Raw genomic sequence first — 18,604 nt, 5'->3', positions numbered from 1 at the left:
AATTTTAATCATTAATTATTATATAAAAATTTAAAATGATCTCAACACATAATACTAAATAATAGTCAAATAATAAATTAATAAATTTTTTTATACTATAAAAATTAAATAATAAAATTTTTAATTATTAAAATTAATTGAAAGATAAATTAATAATTTTTTTAAATTTTAAAAATATTTTAATATATTTTTTAAAATTAAATAATCAAATTAATAAATTATCAGAGAGGTAAATAGTATATTTTTCTAATAAAAATGATCCAATCAAGTCAAAAGCCATATCTGTTATACCTTAGTCAGCAGTCCATGATTATGACTGTTGAACAAAAACAGAAGACCATAGACCTACTGCAACAGTCTCCATCTTCTAAAGCACAACACACGCAAAACTAAATTCTCTGAAATTTCTCGGACATTGAAACTCGGCAGCCTCCTCTGTTCACGGCAACCTGCTTGAACCTTCTCATCAATGATTAAACATTTCAGACAACAATTATATAAATAGAGTATCGTGTCAGAAAATGAAGAATCAGAAAATACAGATTAATATTCTTTCTCCAAGCTGCACTGTAATAAGCCAATGGCGAAAGCTACACTGGTTCTTTTCTCAAAGTTGCTTACCAAAACCGACATTGAAACTCATTTGTGCATTTCTACTTCTTCTCTAGGGCAGTTGCCCTTCGACGGAAGGCAGACGGTGAACATGCACGTCCACGATGAAGGTGGCCGGAAATGGATGTTTCCTTGCTGTATCAAAGAAGATGAAAATATGGGACGTTTTCTTTCTGTGGATTGGCTTGAATTTGCTCGTCTTAAGGATGTAAGAGTTGGTGATCAGTTCATTATTCATGAGGAAATCGTTAAACACCAAGCTGCCGGAACTTTGATCAGAATTGAAGTCCGGAGGAAGATCAGATTATTTGGTTTTGATATTTGGGCTAATGTATGAATCAATAATTATAGTAAAATCCTAGACGTATGGTTTCACTTGAACAGTTTTTTAGGTTAGCTTTATATTAATAAATAATATAATAATTAAATTACTCTTAATATAGCTTTTGAAGCCGTAAAAATTACAAATTTAAGGTGTTATTGACGACGGATAGCTGGATTGGTTTCAAATCGAAAAAATTAATTAAATTAAATTAATTTAAAATTTTAATTTAATTTTTTTATTTATTTTATTTTAATTTAGTTTGATTTTTAATTTTAAAAATTTTAATTATTTAAATTTAATTTAATTTTAATTAAAAAAAATTAAAAAAATTAAATCAAATTGATTAATTATAATAATATATTATTTTTAATAATATAAAAATTATATTATATTAAAATTAAAATATTTTAATTAAAGTTTAAAATGCATAAAAATAAAAAATTTATTAAAAATTTAAATTGATCAAATCAAATTGAAACGAATTGAATAATATCAATTCAGTTCGATTTGATTTTTATTTATTTTTCATGTTTAAATTATTTAATTTTATAGTAATAATAATAATAATAATTTTTAATATTTTCATTTCAAAAATTGTTTTTAATATTTTGATGGAATATATTTAGCATAAAATAAAATTTATGTATATTTTAGAGTAAAAAAAAAAAAAAAAAGGAACCAATAATAAAGGGAATCGATCTAACATTTAGAAAAAAGTGAAAACAGAGGACGAGGCTTAAACTCAGTGACTCAGAGAAAGAGAGAGCTCACTGGGTCAAAAAATGGCAGCCGCTTCTTCTTCGTTATCAACCTCGACGGTCACTGAGGAGGAGCTTACACTAATTGTGAAGTGGAGTGGCAAGGAGTACACGGTCCGAGTCTGCGGCGACGATTCTGTCGGCGAATTGAAGCGCCGCATATGCGAACTCACTAATGTTTTACCAAAACGACAAAAGCTTCTCTACCCCAAAATCGGTAATAAGCTTGCCGATGACTCCGTTTTGCTCTCCCAGCTTCCCCTCAAGTCCTCTCTCAAGATGACGATGATTGGGTTCCATTCTCTCCACTTTTTGTTTAATTATTATTATTACTATTATTGCTACTATTACAATTGGGGCTCTATGTATAGGTTGCATTTTTTTTTTTTTTTGACAATTTTGAGGTTAAAAATCTGTTGCATACTATCTGTCTGTTACTTCTCTTTTCAGTTTCTCCCTCAATTAACAATTTTTTGAATTTGGATAAAGGATTTTTGATAATTGGGTTTAGTTTATATGTGCCAAATTGAGATATATTTATGATTGGAGCTGAACAATTTGTAGATTGAGAGTGGAAGTTTTCACATTTTATAAATTTATAAACATTATATTTTTCTTAGGAACCATGATAGTTAAAATATAATAATAATAATGAATCTAGAAATATCTGTGGTGGTGGGGGTTTGAGACTGAATCTGTTAATTGGGAAGTGAAAGATAAATTTGAAAAACAGAGATGCCTGCAAATTGGGTTTTGTGGTTTATCATTTAAGCTATTATAAGGTCTAATCCTTTCCACATGTTCTTCCATGCGGATCCTTTGATTCTTAGATTGAGTAAAGTTTGCATGTAATTTGTCAATGAACTGAAAGATTAAAAGAAGAATCTAATCAAAGGGTCAAGAGGATTTGTTATTGACTAAAGTGAAAATTGAGACAAATTTCCTAGTCATTTAAAGAAGTTGCGTCAATGTTAATCTATTCCAGAGACCCTTTGGCATAGGATATAAGAACTAGACTAGTATGTTGAAATTGATCATGAATTCATGACTTCTTTTATAACATGCATGCAAGTATTTAAAAGATTAAATTTTGAATCTAGTTGAAATTGATAATGAATTCAACTGAATTTTCAGAACTGTTGAAGATGACTTAATTCTGGATCAAGAAGACTCTCCTGAAGTTGTTGATGATTTTGAACTTGGGCAAGATGAAGCTGTTGACATTAAAGATAAGGAAGTTAATAAACAAAAACTAAGGAGGCGCATTGATCAATATAAGGTCAGCTATAATCATTTGAGGTGTAATTAAGTTTAACTTGTATTTGTGTATTGTAAATAGTGTTAGGGTACATATTCACATGATATTGAATGATTTGCAGTCATGAAAAACCATGCCTTTAAGATATGTGGTGTATAAAGATATCTACATTTTTTTCAATTTATCTGTGTCCAATTGGATAGGTATGCTTTTGACATGAAGGTGGATTTGGATCTTTTTTGAGTTAAAAGTATCAAATTCAAGTCCTCTCAGTTTAAATCTTCATCTGTCCAAATGAATGGAGCCTTTGGTTCTTTATATAGTTGCAGTGGCAATGCCAATGGCAATAAGTTTTTGAATGGAGTGAAACTGAGAAAGTCTAAAGATTTGGCAAGGGGAAAGATTAGAATGGGATAATGATGTCCTCAGTGTACATGGGAGGTTAAGGCCATGTTTGGACAGGGGAAAAATAAGGGAGGAAAGAAAATTGTGAAGGAAAATAATTTTATTTTCCACCCCTTCTTGTTTGGATGAGGGTAAAATAGAGAGAGGAAAATATTGGATGGAATAAATTTTACAATCAACTCTTATTTCTCTCCAAATTGGAGGGAAAGTGAAAGGAAAATTTTTTAAAATTACAAATATATCTCTACATTTATTATGTTCTTTTTTAATATTTTGGGTCACAATTATAATTTTACTTTTTAAAAAGCAACTTTCCTTTCAATTTTTTCCTCTCGATATCCAAACATACTAATAATGATTTATTTTACTCCCTAATCATCACTTTCCTTTATTTTCCTTTCTTTATTTTCCTTCCTCCTATCCAAACATACCATAAGGTAGTGGGAAGGGGGGGGGGGGGGATAGCAGCATGAATCAAAAGGTTTTCTAGGGTTATGTGTTTTATTAGTAGAAGGTTGCATCAATTGTGGAACATTTCTTCTCCTACCTTGGAATTGCTCTCTACTTGAAATTATGAGGGCACCTTGCTCTTCATCCTATTAAATTGGCAAGCTATTATTTATTCCCTATTTCCTTGTTTTACTTTTCCTTCAGCAGAAATTTGGACCCTGACTAGAAATATCCCGAATATTATGTGCATGGATTTATATCCATGAAATTTTATGTATTTTATATGGCTTGGCACTTTTTTGTGGCATGGATTTATGTCCATGATTTGATGCTTTCCCTAAATGCAGCTAACTTTTAATGGTCCTTTGGATTATATGTGAATCTTAGATTGAACTTCGGAATCCATGTCGTGAAGGGAAAAAGCTGCTTGTTCTAGATATTGATTATACACTATTTGATCACAGATCCACAGCAGAGAACCCACTTGAACTCATGCGACCTTGTAAGTAGTTTGGTTGTGGAAAGTTATTGTTTGTACTTCTTTTAATATTAGTTTCTAATTGCAGCATCTTCTCTGCAGATCTTCATGAGTTTCTCACCGCTGTTTATGCAGAGTATGACATTATAATATGGTCTGCAACCAGGTTAGCTTTCAGTTCTACCTTTGGATTTGTTCCATGAGTTATTTTATGCTTTATTTGATAACAGGGCATGTGAAACTAAGGCTTCATTTGTTTAGCTGAAAAGATTTTGTTGACAAACATTTTCTGGTGTTTGCAATGTGAAAAAAATTTGTTTATGTAAAACGTGTCCTAATCATAGGGAGACCAAGTTGTGTTTAAATAAAATTAGCGGCCATTTTCTAGACTTCCACAACTCATTAGAATGAAAGAGATCTACAAGACAACCTTGTAAGCGTATACTTCCCAATCCACCAAACATTGTTGAATGCTGTCAACCATCTGCCATTATTTATTGCACCAGTCACTGTTGTGTGTGAAAGACTTAGTTTGTTTATATACTTTCTGCAGCATGAAGTGGGTTGAACTGAAAATGGGACAATTGGGAGTGCTCAACAATCCAAACTATAAAATCACAGCTCTTCTAGACCATTTGGCAATGATTACAGTTCAATCAGATTCCCGGGGGATATTTGATTGCAAGCCACTTGGACTGATTTGGGCTCTGTTTCCTCAGGTGCTGAATTTTAAGGCTTTTCTTTTCTAAAATTTTTAAATCTTTGAATGCTTCTGCTAGAAACACAATCACTTCATTTCTTGTGCATAGTTTATCAACTCAGGAAGCAATTAAAGGCAGTACAATACCAGCGAAAGTGGCAACCAACTTTCCGTGCTATATGATTTTCTGTAAAATTCTTAATGAATCTTTCACTCTATTGATCTTGTTCCAGTATAAAACTTGCCCATTTTATATGATCAGCAAATCTATTTTAATTGCGTGAAATGCAGAATATGGAATTTATTGCGCCTTTCCTTTGATGACAATTTTTTTTGTCATGTTTTAGTTTTACAATCCAGGAAACACCATAATGTTTGACGATCTGCGAAGAAATTTCGTAATGAACCCACAAAATGGTTTGACAATCAAGCCTTTCAGGAAGGCTCATGCAAATAGAGATAGCGATCAGGAGCTTGTGAAGCTCACCCAATACTTGCTTGCCATTGCTGAACTTGATGATTTAAGCACTCTGAATCATGCAAACTGGGAATTCTTTGCTGAAGACAATACAAAAAGGCGTAGGCATGCATAACTGACACTAACAAGCTTGGAAACCTTAAAGCTCCTTCCTATATTCACTTTGTGAGGTACTGCAAAATTTGTTTTTAAATTTATTTTATGCCTCTTTTAGTGCCGTAAGCTCAGTTCCCACCTCAATAGTATGTGTAATATTAAGAGAATTCTAACCATTGATGACATAAACATTGTCATCGTCAGATTTTAAATTGTTTATCTACCTGTATGTGATCATTCAATTCAAGTAACTTGTGACAGGTTAGATGTACTTGGCATATCTCTCTCTCTCTCTCTCTCTCTAGTGCGCACACATTATCTTCATGTCTTATAGTTTTGAAATACCAGTGTTGGTCCATTCAATCAGTAAGGTTTAACAGATGGTGTGAATTCTCAACTTTCGTTTCTAAGGCAATATATATTTTCATTGCAACGCCTACCACTGCCATAAACTCATCCTCTTCACCTATTTGCTATTCTGTTACCTCTCTCTCTCTCATGTTGTTTTGTTCTTCATGATAGTGGTGCTTTGAATTTCATCATGTTTAACCGTCGATATATAATCAATATTTCTTATGAGATCTCTCTTTTCAGGGAAGACAAATGATGGATACCAATACAGCAAAAGTGTACCCTTCTTGCATTCTGCTATGGGTACATATCTAGACTTTGAATTTCTCTACTGGGAGTTTGTTTAGAACTAAACTCATCAATTAATATGTGATACAGTTTGCAAGACTTTTTCTGTGGATGTCATTTATTGATTAATGTTGTGGCTGAGAATTTGGATTGTCTGACTGATGTTTCTAAAAGTAAAACTTAATCATCTTGTTCAAGTTGTTCTTGCACATTATTCTAATGTTCCTTTTGGCTGTAGAACTGAAGAAAAATTGAAACTTGATGCACTTGTTGAGAAAGTTTGGCATCCAGTGGGAATTTTTTTACTATTATTACATATTTGATCTGTTCTAAACTATGGCCTCATTAGTTCTACTGATTTGGCAATCCAGTTGCAGGATAAATTTGAATTTGAATTAGGTGTTTGAGAATCTTAAACTGGGAAAGCTCATCCAGTTTGGTATTTTATATTAATAATTTGAGACTAGTCTAAGCTGGCAACTACTATATTCTTACACAAAAATCTGCAAGTAATAATTTTAATTGTTTTGGTAAATCATGATTTCAGTGGAGAATTACTACTAAACCCGTTAGTTAGTTCATCTATTATGGATTAAAATATTTTTTTAATGTATAAATAAATGAATTTTTTTATTAAAAAAAATAAATAAACTCATTTATTTATAATTTGAAAGTGTCTTGTTCATAATAGATCAGATTGTATTTGGGGATCAAACAATCTTAAATGCAATAATAGTTTTCTATAGCGTCCTTCTTGCATACAGCTGTTGATGTCTTTTTCAGGCTCCCAAGTGAATTGTTAGTTCCTGATAAAGAAAACTGCATGCTCAGGACAGACCACAGAAATAAAAGAATTAAACCAAAAAGTGTAATAAAAAACTAAAAAGGAAAATTACATAAAATTTTGCACTAGTTACCTCCCAAATTTATATAGTTTCCGATTTTTCATATGATTCTTTGCCTGCCAGAGCTAATATAGCTTAGAGGTTTGACTTAGTTTCACCTTTCTTTTTTTTTTTTTTTAATAAAAAAACATTTTAATTCTCATGTCCTGACAAAATTATTTAAAACACAAAATAATTAATTTTATTAGAACTATTTAATATTTAAAAAAAATATAATTTCAAAAATTAAAAAAAGATGCCACACACCGATCAGGATGGCAACAGATATTCGATTCAAACTCTAATAGTATTCGATTCAAACTGGATGAATTTGGATAGTTATATTTAAATTTAGAACGTGTTAAAGTTTAAAAGTTAATAATAGTTGCAGGTTCAAAAAAAATAATAACCGTTGCGGATTTGGATCGAATTTATAGCCGGATTGAATTTAAATTTTATATATATAGTGTCTATATGCGAATCTGTTTATTTAAAAATTAAAATTTAAATATCTTTTAGAGATATTGAATTTTTAAATGGAAGTTATTAATAAAATATATTTTTATATAAATTATTAATTAAAATATATAAAATTAAATAAATTTAAATTTTATTCAAATAATAATAATCAAATCTAAAATAAATTTAAATAATTTAAATTAATTTTTAATCAGATTCGAAACGGTTTAGATATTACTAATATAAATTAAATTTGAATAATTTAACTTTTACTAATGTCCTACCTATTTACCTCCCTAATCCTAAGGGGCTATAGCTTAACGCGTGAGCAATAAATGCATGATTTCACATATCAAAAACGCATTCTAAGCACCTTGATTTGGAAAAAAATTTTCAAATATCATATGTCCTCTCGCCTACCCTTCATTTTCATTTTCATTCTCCCTTCAATTCTTCTTCTTACACACCCAAACATCCTTTTAAAACCTATCTAACACTACACATATGTTGTCTCTTTTTATCTCTCTCTCTCCCTCTCACTCCCACTCCAGAATTGAAGCAGAAGAAGAATAGCACTTGAGATTCTCTTGTTCTGAGATGAATCCATTTTTGTTTGTTGGTTATAGATCAATGGGTTCTGTCTTGATTTTCATCTTCTTCTCATCTCTCATCATCTCTTCCTGGCCTTCTTGTAAGTACCCTTTTTCTAATTCAGCCCTTTTGCTTTTATTTTTTATTTTTTTTTGACTGTTACGAATTTTTTTTATTGAATTGCAGATGGGTTTGATCCATTGGATCCAAATGCCAACATTACCATTAAATGGGATCTTTTGCAATCGGCTTCTAGTTCAAATGATGTAAGTTTTGAACATTTTTTCCCCTGATTTTAGATGTTTTTTTTTCTGATGTTATAAAATTATGAAAGAGTAGAACGGCTCAGCTGAGATCCGTGCATGATATTCGTTTTCTGAGGCTCACAGAATGCTTAACTTTAGGTGTGGTCGTTAAGGCCCCACAGAATCTCTGTTCTGAATATCGACCAGGCCACTGCTCTTTGCTTACCAACCAAAATTAAACGAATTTAAATAATAATAATAATAATTAAATTTAAAATTATTGAAATAATTTAATTATTAATTAAATTTTAATTTGAGTATTATGATTTTAGGAGTATTCTACCCGTTAACATTCCAGCAATCAAATCATCAACACAGAAGAGCATAGTCTGTTAGGGGAAGGATATTTTGGTAATTTGAATGACTGATTGCATGTCATATTGTGATTGGCTAGGATGTTTGACTTTAAAGGGTGTTATAGCTGAGAGGCTAAGCCCAAATGAAAAAGCTTTGTTTTTTTTTTTTTTTTAACTTTGCTTTAGGCATTTTTACAGAGAAAGAGGGATCAAAGGATTTAAATTCTTGACCAAATAAATTTAGAAATGGAAAATTAATTTTTATTTTCCTAAATTGTTCAAAAAAATCAAGCTTAAAATTTGAAATCTCACATTCTAAAACTACCCCAGTTAATGTTAAAAATGTACAATAATCCATTTTAAAGTGTCAAATGCTTGGCTTTACTCCTGTGCTTCCGACATGTTCGGTCCCTAAACATGTTGGACAAACTATCAGTTTACTCTGCACCCATGATAAATTTATTGATATGTTATTCGATGAGTCGATCAATTCATAAAAGTGTTCAGTACTTATTGTTTCGGACGCATTTCATACATATAGAAGATGAGCTCTGGTAGGTGATTTTACTTTTCGATACTAATAATATTGAATAATGAACTGTTCGATATCAATATTGTTGAATATGCATGTTCAGCCGTCATATTATCGAATATTATTTTTTCACATACAGAATTTGAAAATATTTTCGGTCTGTGTATTATTTGATAAATATATTATTTAATATGCATTATTGAAAAAAAAAAAAAACTCTAAGAAATTGGTTAGGCTAACTTCTGATTGAGGTTGAATTCTCTCGTTATACTCATGTTTTCTACAATTCCAGCTACGGTTGACACTATATAACTTCCAACTATATCGCCATGTGGAGCCGCCTGGCTGGAAACTGAACTGGGATTGGAAAGGTGACGAAGTGATATGGGGCATGTGGGGAGCTGAGGCCACCGAGCAAGGAGACTGCTCCGCCTTCAAGGGAGGACAACTTCCTCATTGTTGTGAGAAAAGCCCGGTGATCGTCGACCTTTTGCCTGGAGCTCCTTATAATATCCAGTCCCAAAATTGCTGCAAAGGAGGTGTCTTGTCATCCATGATACAAGACCCTTCAAGATACGCTGCTACTTTTCAGATGTCCGTAGGTGGTGGTGGTAATTATTCTGATTTCACGATGCCCGAGAATTTTACTCTCGGTCTTCCTGGTTACACTTGTGGGGATGCACATGAGGTGAAGCCAAGTAGGTACCCTGCAGATAGCGGCCGCCGATGGACTCAGGCTCTCAGTAAGCTCATTAATTTCAGTTGCTTTTGTTAATTCTAGTGTTTATTCTCCACATGAATTTTGATATATGACATGTTTTTTTGCTGAGTTGATGCAGGGACATGGAAGGTGACGTGTATCTATTCCCAGTTCATTTCATCCGCAACACCGAAGTGTTGTGTTTCTCTTTCTGCATTTTACAACCAGACCATTGTTCCCTGTCCGAAATGCAGCTGTAGATGCCAAGGACAACCTGGCGCAAAATGTGTCAAGTAAAACCTCTCAACTCCTCTCATTGCTGTAATATGAATGGAAAAATTACTATTTAATCCTCTCTTAATTTTAAAAATTACCTTAAAACGTACTTAATATTTTAAAAATTCTATAGCCTTCGTCTCTAGTTTAGACATGATTATCATGTTATTTGAACTATAACCTGAGCTTTGTGGAAACTGTCAGGCCAGGGGAGACACCATCAATGCTGGAACAAAAACATGATCCAAATGAAGAAACACCATCAAACGTAAGATGTTCGCAGCACATGTGTCCGATTCGAGTGCATTGGCATGTGAAAGAAAGTTACAAGCTATATTGGAGAGTTAAGATGACAGTGACGAATCTGAACATCTTGAAAAATTATTCTCAGTGGAACTTGGTGGTGCTTCATCCCAACTTGAGAAGCATAACACAAGTCTTCAGCTTCAACTACTCGCCTCTCAATCAGTATGGAATAATCAGTAAGTTCCATCAAACACCAACCAATCATTAGCTCAATGAAACTGAATCTGCTGAGATTTACGTTGTTAAACCATGGGTTCTTACAGATGATACAGGAATGTTTTGGGGGATACAGTACTACAATGATATGTTGCTCCAAGCTGGTGAGAGTGGAAATGTACAAAGTGAAATGTTGCTGAATAAAGATCCAGGGATTTTCACTTTCAGAGAAGGATGGGGTTTTCCGAGAAAAATTTCATTTAATGGTGATGAATGTGTCATGCCTCCACCTGATGATTACCCAAGGCTCCCCAATTATGCTCACAGGAAGTTCATTAGCTCTTTTATAGCCATTTTCTCACTGTTTCTTGTAGTTATGTTCTAAAAAAGTCCACTTATTAGTTTATATTTACTTGTTAAGTGCCGAGTCATTAGAAGTTTTAAGAATTCAGGTTTAGAATATCTCCCTGGTTTCAAATTTATGTTCTAAATGGATTCTAAATGGGTGGGTTAGCTAAGTATGAAATTTCTCCTAATTTGGTTTAAGGCTGTAAATGGACTAAATTAGTAGTAAATAATTGAGACTCAACCAAATAAAAACTTCGTTTAATTCAATTCGTTTTCTAAATGAGCTACATGTCACAAATTTCAATGAACTTACATAAATGAAAGTAAACAGAGAGATTAGATGAGGGGAGAATAGAGAAAATAGAGATCAGAAGAGAAGAAACAGAATAGGTGAGTGAGTGAGAGAGAAAGAATAGAAATTGAGTTAGAATAAAAAACTTGTCTTCCCAAATAGCATCCTTAATTGGCAGGATTAACCCTTGGAGAACTGCCCATCTTTAAGTATCACCTTTGTCTTCAACACTTTCTCGAGTTCGATAGTAACCTCATCTTTCTCAAAACTAGCAGGCTAAGAAAGTTGCTTGTATGCCTGTAATTTCAAGTACACCCAATCACCAACCTCAAACTATCTTACACTCCTTTTTTATCTGCATATTGTTCCATTCATTTTGAATTTGTAGAAATTTTTTCATATTTTCGAGTCATTTGATTCGAAGAAATTTAGCTACTCCATCCACAATAACATTCTACAACTGAACTATAGGTAAAAAAGTGGGCTGATACTCAAAAAACTTCAAAAGGGAACATTTTCAGAGCTAAATGATTATTGATATTGTACCACCACTCAGCGATAAGTAACCGCTTAGCCCATGAATAAAGTTGCTAATAACAAAGACATCTCAAGTGCCCTTCCAAGTTTTGGTTCAACCTTTCAGTTTGGCCATCCGCCTCCGAGTGATACACTGAGCTAATTTCCTGAACTCTCTCCAAAATAAAGTTGTGAAAATTTTATTCTTGTTCATTATAGTGAAAGCTGGCAACCCATGAAGTTTAAAGATATCATCCAAGAATACTTGAGCTATGATAGAAGCAGAAAAATGATGTTTTAGTGTAATAAAATGTCCATACTTAGTAAATTTGCAGATGATAACCAAAATAGTATCCAATCCTTTAGAATGGACAGTTGCACTATAAAAAAATTTACTTATTTAATTTTATTAAAAAAATTGAAAATCAAATTTTAATCAATCTCATTTATATTTTATAAAAACTATCTCAAAAAATCTACTAGAACCATTTTTGGAGTTAAAGAAATTTTAAACTCGAATCCAATTACAACAAATTTTGTATTGTATTAAAATAAAATTAATAACCAATTATATATATGTGTTTTGTTATTAGCAATTAATTTTCCATATATATATATATATATATATATATATATATATATATATATATATATATATATATATAATTTTTAATAATAAATAAATCAAAACGATATTAAAATTTGGAATTAATATTAAAAAGAATTAAATAAAATGGCAAAAAATCTAAATTAACTCTTAAAATGTGAATTTGATATTTTTTGTCAAAATAAAATCAAAAATTTTATTTTTAAGTTTTAATAAGTGATACCAGAATAAAATACTATATACAATATATTTCTGTAATTTAAATATTAAATATTATTTATTATTTTTAACTACAAAAATATAAGAATAAAAATAGTAAATAGTTTTAATATTTAATATTACATAAAAACTTTATCATTAAAATAATATTTTATTTAAATGTAAATTTAAGGTTTTATATTATGCTTATTTAAACACTGTTGAGCAAATTATGGGTATTTTTACAGAACCATATCCAACAACTTAGATTTTGAATAAAATTAGTGAAATTATGTTTGTCTAACTTTGATAATGCACAAAGATAAATAATTTGTTTTTTTTTAACCTACATTCATCTCATTCTTATATATATATAATTACGAATAAATTACACTTTAATTTTTAATTTTTAATATATTTAATTAATTAATTTTTATATTTTTAAAATTAAATATTTAAATCTCTTTATAATCGATTTATCTAAATTAAAAGTTTTTCTATCTATTTTTACCATTTAAGTATAAAAATATCTTTATTACTCTTTCTAAATAAATAAATTACACTTAAATTTTTAAATTTTAACATAATTAATGAATCGATAGTTGTATTTTTAAAATCGTACACTTAAATTACTTTATAATCAATTCATTCTTATTTATTATAATTTAAACATTTTAATTTTTTATTTTTTATTTGAAAAAACAATTAAGTTTTCATAAACTCCTATTTATAATATCTTATTTAACTAATTTTTAATATTTTTTATTCTTTAATTTTCATTAATTAAAATATTTCAATATTTATAATTTTAAAACTTTTAAAAAATATTTATAATTTCAACTATTTTTAAGTAATATTAAATAATTTTTCAATAAATTATAAACTTTTATAAAAATTATTTTAAAAAGAAATTACACATAAAAAATTATACTTTAATAGAAGGCTGAATATCCACTTTTAAATTAATATTTATAATAAATAAAAAAGTTTTAATTTTAAATAAATTAAATATAAAAAATTAAAAAATTTAATTTTAAAAATATAAAAATTAATCAATTGATTATATTAAAACTTTACGAAAGTGCAGTTTACTTAAAATAAAATTTTGGCGCCATGACAGCATTTGAAATAATCACCGTGAGATAACGTGCATGACATCAGCACCGTGATTTTATGGAGCTGAGCTCACAGTCAGCAAAGATATGCGTGTGTCGGATGACGCAAAAGGAATGACGTAAGCAGCGTGGCTCAGCTAAGTGAAGCTCACCATCACAGCCGCAATTTTGGATGGTCAGGTGTTTTTTTTTGTTTTTTTTTTGAAAGCAGGATGGTCAGGTGTTAAACGTAACCTCAAAATAATACAATCATTTCTAGGCTTTACGTTGACCATACTAAAGTGAACTCAAGCAGACCATAGAATCTGGGAGATTCTCTCTTGTGGGACCCACTTATCCAATATGTCCCCTAACGTGGATCTCTTTTATTTTTCCAATTTTTTTTTATCCACTTGCTTACCATTACGCGGCAGCTGCTACTAATTATTATTACTATAATTTTTGTTATTTTTTATTATTTTAAAATTATTATCCATTTTTTTTAATTATAATAATATATAAATTAATTATTATAATCATATTAAATTATATTTTATTTTTAAAACCATTCATTAATTAAATATTCTTAAAATTTAAAACTTAAAAAAAAATAAATTTCAAAACATTTCAAAATCTGATAATAAAGACATAAAATTTGTGATGCTTCATTAAGCACGTTTCTTCATGTTTAAAAATTTTTATTCAACGTTTAATGTCTTGAATGATTTATACATAAATAAACATATAATTCACAAATTAATTTTTAAATAAAATAATTATTTTTTTATAATTAACTTTAAATAAAAATTTAAATTCTAACTTTTCATCTTCATCGACCACTCTAATATGAAATTAAAATTCGTTGAAATAAATTTTTTAATCTAACATAACACACTATATTAAAAAAATAATAATTGAAAAAAATGAACTATTTAAATTATAAATATAATACAAACAAACTGATTTTTCTTTATTATTAATGATAAAAATATTATACAAGCTTACAACCCAAACAACACTTCTACAAGCAAACCAACACCAACATAAAGCACTATCCACTTATCCTAAGTTCATCTAAAATTTTTTTTATAAATTTATTTCAAAAAAATTTTTATTCGCACTAAACTTATCTTATAATATGCTTCTATAAGAAACTTACCATAATTTTAATATATATGATATTTTTACTGATAAATTTATCATTAATTTCAAACTAATTAGATTGCCACTTATTCAAATTGAAAGCAGACTCAAGATAAAAACTAACTCACACAACATTTGTCATCATGCAATTGGAACCCAGCTCCCCATAAGCTTTGTCTCAGCTCTAATAGTGTACGATCGCTCTCCGGTAGCTTCATCAAGCTCCATTGTCAAGATGATTTTGTTACCCTTACAAAGACTCTTGCTACGTACAAACTGAAGCCAATCTCCAGTGAGTTCAGGTTTTCTGTATCTCTCCCCATTGTTACTATTGCGAAGGCAGAGTCTGAAGTTCCAGTGTTCATGGATATTACCAGCACTAGTAGCTTCAAACTCCATACCATTTTGATCCTCAGGGATTTGAACACCCCACAAACTAGCAGTTGGAAATGCTAATCGATAATCAACATCTGTTTGAGATAGGACTTTGTTGATGATCTCTTCCCTAACCATAATGACTATTAAGTTTTTTGGAATTGAAGAAGATGAAAAGCTGATTAAGTAGAAGTTAGGACAAGCGAGAAGAGTGAGATATTCTATAGAATCATACCATATTTATAAAGAGAAATCAACACTTTTCAAATAATATTATATATCATTTTCAAAGATAAAGACAAATATTTCATTTTCAGAATTCATGATATTAAACTGTAGAATTGGATAATCTTTTGTTAACTTTAAGCACATGTGAAATTTGGCATATCATACATGAGAAAAGAAGAATGATGTTTTTTTATGAAAATTTTTTAGTCAAAATAAATCTTTGAATTAAAACTCTCTTAATGATGTTTTTTTATGAAAATTTTTTAGTCAAAATAAATCTTTGAATTAAAACTCTCTTCGTTTCACATATATTATTTCTCAAAATTTTTTTATATATTTTTTTAATATATGAAACAGTCTAATTAATTATTTTATAAAAAATATTTTTTTAAACATAAATATATTTTTTTTAAAGAGAGTCGTTTGCTTGAATTTCAGCATTAAATTTTGTGTATCAAGTTCACATGCAGTATTGTTTTGTACATAATATTATTTAGGAGAGCACTTTAATATAAATTTCAATTTCTACTAACTATATACTTATTTATATATTTATTTTCTTATACTTAGCGTACATAAATTTTTAATCCATTAAATTCCCTTACATCTCTAAACCTACCGCAAGCGTGGAGGACCCACAAATTGGACTTGATTAGAAGCCGGCACAACCGCACGAGCTACCCAGCCGGATCTGAAAAGTTTTTTTGTTTTTTTCTAATAATATAAAGCAAAAGGGTGATTGTGCTATCCGTCTCTCAACTTTAAAAAATTGTTATATTTTTTTTTATTATAACCACAATTATTATTTTATTAATATTAAATTTAACTTTATAAAAAAAAGTGTTACATACAAATATTTATTTTTTATAAGGTTTATCAAACTCATTTAAAAACAAACATCAAATAATTTATTTAATTGTTTATTTTAAATATAACAAGTTTTCACCTGATCTTCTTTAACCACATGGAGGACCCACGAATAAAATAAAATCCAAACACATTGTGAGCATGATGTATTTTGCTAGCTACCTTCTTTTTTATTATTATTATTATTATTATTATTATTATTATTATTATTATTATTATTATTATTATTCAAAATCTTAATAAGAGTGGATTCAAATAGATTGAGATTTTGATGGATTCATCGTTGACCCATGATTGTTTTCTTATGGGCCTTTCCATACAGGATCTTGAGGAGGGAAGCCTGTAAAATATGAAATAATGGTCAAGGTTTACTAAGGCATCCCATGGAAACCCTTCGACGTTCAAGTTAAATCTAAAATTATTTTTAGAGATGCATTAATACAAAGAGAAGATAAATGATAAAGGGGTATTCAAAAGGGATTTTCAGAGGACATGTATTATGAGAGTTCTTCTGTGAATGTGTGAGAGAGAGATTACAAAGGAAGGGCTTTTCAAAAAGAGATTAACCCCCTTTTTGGAGCTAGATTAGGGAGATATATATTGGGTGATCATTTTGATGGTATCCAGCATCAAGTCCCATTAGATCGGATGTGGATAGTCTTTGGCAAGTGTATCAGGCGGCTCATAAATGATTGACAGGTTTAGCCCATACTCTGTCTATCGTATATGTCACGCTAGTCAGATACTTTGCACGCACATTTAATACTTTGGAGGGAGTTAGAGGGGTTGGCCATCGAGTTGGAGGTCAGCGCCTTATCCTGGTTTCATCAGGTCGTCCCGGCTCATCTGACCTATATAGAGATGAGTTTCTTCCGGTCATTGAGGTCGGCCATGTCTGCATTCAATACCTCGTTATAGTATGAGCTTTGAAGATATTTACCCATCCACTTTGGGATTTGAAAAGGTTGGTCAAGGTTTTTATTTGTCTTCAGACTATATCAGATCGTGCTCGGCCTTTGGGAAGTCGGTAGTCTGCATATTTAATTTTCATTTATGGTACAAGTCTTGAAGTGATCGGCCTATTCATTCCAGACATTGGTGAAGTCAAGAGTATTGATGGTCTAATCTTCATACTCCATAGATCGATTTTTCCACTGCCCGGTCGAACTGGATGGAAAAGTTCCCACGTACCTTTCAAACCTCATGTAAGCATATTCCAACATGTTCATGATCAATTATATAAGGCTTTCATCTAAGATTTTAATTTTGTAACTAGTCATGATAGCAAAAAATACTTTGAGCTAAAGCAAAGTAGTGTACAGCTTGGGTCACGCATGTCACCTCTCTTCAACAATTGATGGATTGCTCTTGGTTTGCACTTTCCTCTCACACTGGCATCTTCCTTCTATCTGACTTTCACCATGTGGCTTTTAGATGTAGCCGGAGATTCTTAGGTCTTTCCCCCATCTCTCTTCTCTCTAGTCTTTCTTGTTGCTGGTTGTTAGCTTTTCTGGGTTTTCCATATGGATTTCAATGGGTTTTATTTGGAAACTCCGGCGACAGGATAGTCTCTTTGGTTCCCACAAACGATGTCAATTGATGAACTGAGATCTGGTGGGGTGGCCAGATGCGGATACCTGGACAACGGCTCGATTCCATGGATTGCTTGTTGACTCATGATTATTTTCTTATAGGTCTCTCCATACATGATCGTGAGGAAGGGAACCTCCAAAATATGAAAGGACGGGCAGGGGTCTACAGGGGTGCTTCCGGTGGAGACTCTCTGACACTCAAGTTAGATCTAGAATCATTTTTAGAGACACATTAATACAAAAAGAAGATAAATGACGAAGGAGCATTCAAAAGGGATTTCTAGAGGGCATGTATTATGAGAGTTCTTCTATGAATGTGTGTAAGAGAGAGATTTTGAGGGAAGGACTCTTAAAAAAGAGATTAACCCCTTTTTTGGGGTTAGATCAGGGATATATATAATGGATAGTCATTCTAATGGTATCCATTATCAAGTCCCATCAGATCGGATGGCTTATAAATGACTGGTAGATTCAAACCATACCCTGTCTATCGTGTACATCACGTTAGTCAGTTTCTCTGCACGCACATTTAATACTTCGGAGGGGGGCTAAAGGGGTTGATCATCGAATTAGAGGTTAGCGCCTTACTCTGGTTTCACCAGGTCGTCCCAGCTCACCCGACCTATATAGAGGTGAGTTC

The 18,604-nt window shown here is 30.8% G+C and overlaps 2 protein-coding genes across 2 annotated transcripts; both read left to right on the top strand.

Annotated features, from left to right (window-relative positions):
* The first annotated feature begins 1,637 nt into the window (after positions 1 to 1,637).
* On the top strand, positions 1,638 to 6,396 carry LOC110619862 (ubiquitin-like domain-containing CTD phosphatase). Its single transcript, XM_021763433.2, has 7 exons — positions 1,638 to 1,988; positions 2,830 to 2,974; positions 4,196 to 4,310; positions 4,389 to 4,452; positions 4,840 to 5,005; positions 5,334 to 5,634; positions 6,155 to 6,396. Exons 1-6 carry the CDS (start codon positions 1,720 to 1,722, stop codon positions 5,577 to 5,579), a joined length of 1,005 nt encoding a protein of 334 aa, XP_021619125.1. The 5' UTR covers positions 1,638 to 1,719; the 3' UTR covers positions 5,580 to 5,634; positions 6,155 to 6,396.
* Positions 6,397 to 7,924: 1,528 nt separating this feature from the next.
* LOC110619711 (COBRA-like protein 6) lies at positions 7,925 to 11,250 on the top strand. Its single transcript, XM_021763256.2, has 6 exons — positions 7,925 to 8,233; positions 8,320 to 8,399; positions 9,559 to 10,009; positions 10,106 to 10,259; positions 10,447 to 10,724; positions 10,812 to 11,250. The coding sequence occupies exons 1-6, from the start codon at positions 8,140 to 8,142 to the stop codon at positions 11,087 to 11,089; spliced, it is 1,335 nt and encodes a 444-aa protein (XP_021618948.1). The 5' UTR covers positions 7,925 to 8,139; the 3' UTR covers positions 11,090 to 11,250.
* Positions 11,251 to 18,604: the final 7,354 nt, after the last annotated feature.

The sequence above is a fragment of the Manihot esculenta genome, chromosome 7, assembly GCF_001659605.2.
Source record: "Manihot esculenta cultivar AM560-2 chromosome 7, M.esculenta_v8, whole genome shotgun sequence".
Taxonomy (NCBI): domain Eukaryota; kingdom Viridiplantae; phylum Streptophyta; class Magnoliopsida; order Malpighiales; family Euphorbiaceae; genus Manihot; species Manihot esculenta.
This window is presented reverse-complemented; position numbering and strand designations above follow the sequence as displayed.

Bases quoted from the DNA above. Each gene is read 5' to 3' on its own strand.
- LOC110619862 (XM_021763433.2), top strand. From the start codon at position 1,720: ATGGCAGCCGCTTCTTCTTCGTTATCAACCTCGACGGTCACTGAGGAG. The intron at 2,975-4,195 runs GTCAGCTATAAT...TGTGAATCTTAG, and splicing joins GGCGCATTGATCAATATAAG to ATTGAACTTCGGAATCCATG. The intron at 5,006-5,333 runs GTGCTGAATTTT...GTCATGTTTTAG, and splicing joins TTTGGGCTCTGTTTCCTCAG to TTTTACAATCCAGGAAACAC.
- LOC110619711 (XM_021763256.2), top strand. From the start codon at position 8,140: ATGAATCCATTTTTGTTTGTTGGTTATAGATCAATGGGTTCTGTCTTG. The intron at 8,400-9,558 runs GTAAGTTTTGAA...CTACAATTCCAG, and splicing joins CGGCTTCTAGTTCAAATGAT to CTACGGTTGACACTATATAA. The intron at 10,010-10,105 runs GTAAGCTCATTA...GAGTTGATGCAG, and splicing joins CCGATGGACTCAGGCTCTCA to GGACATGGAAGGTGACGTGT.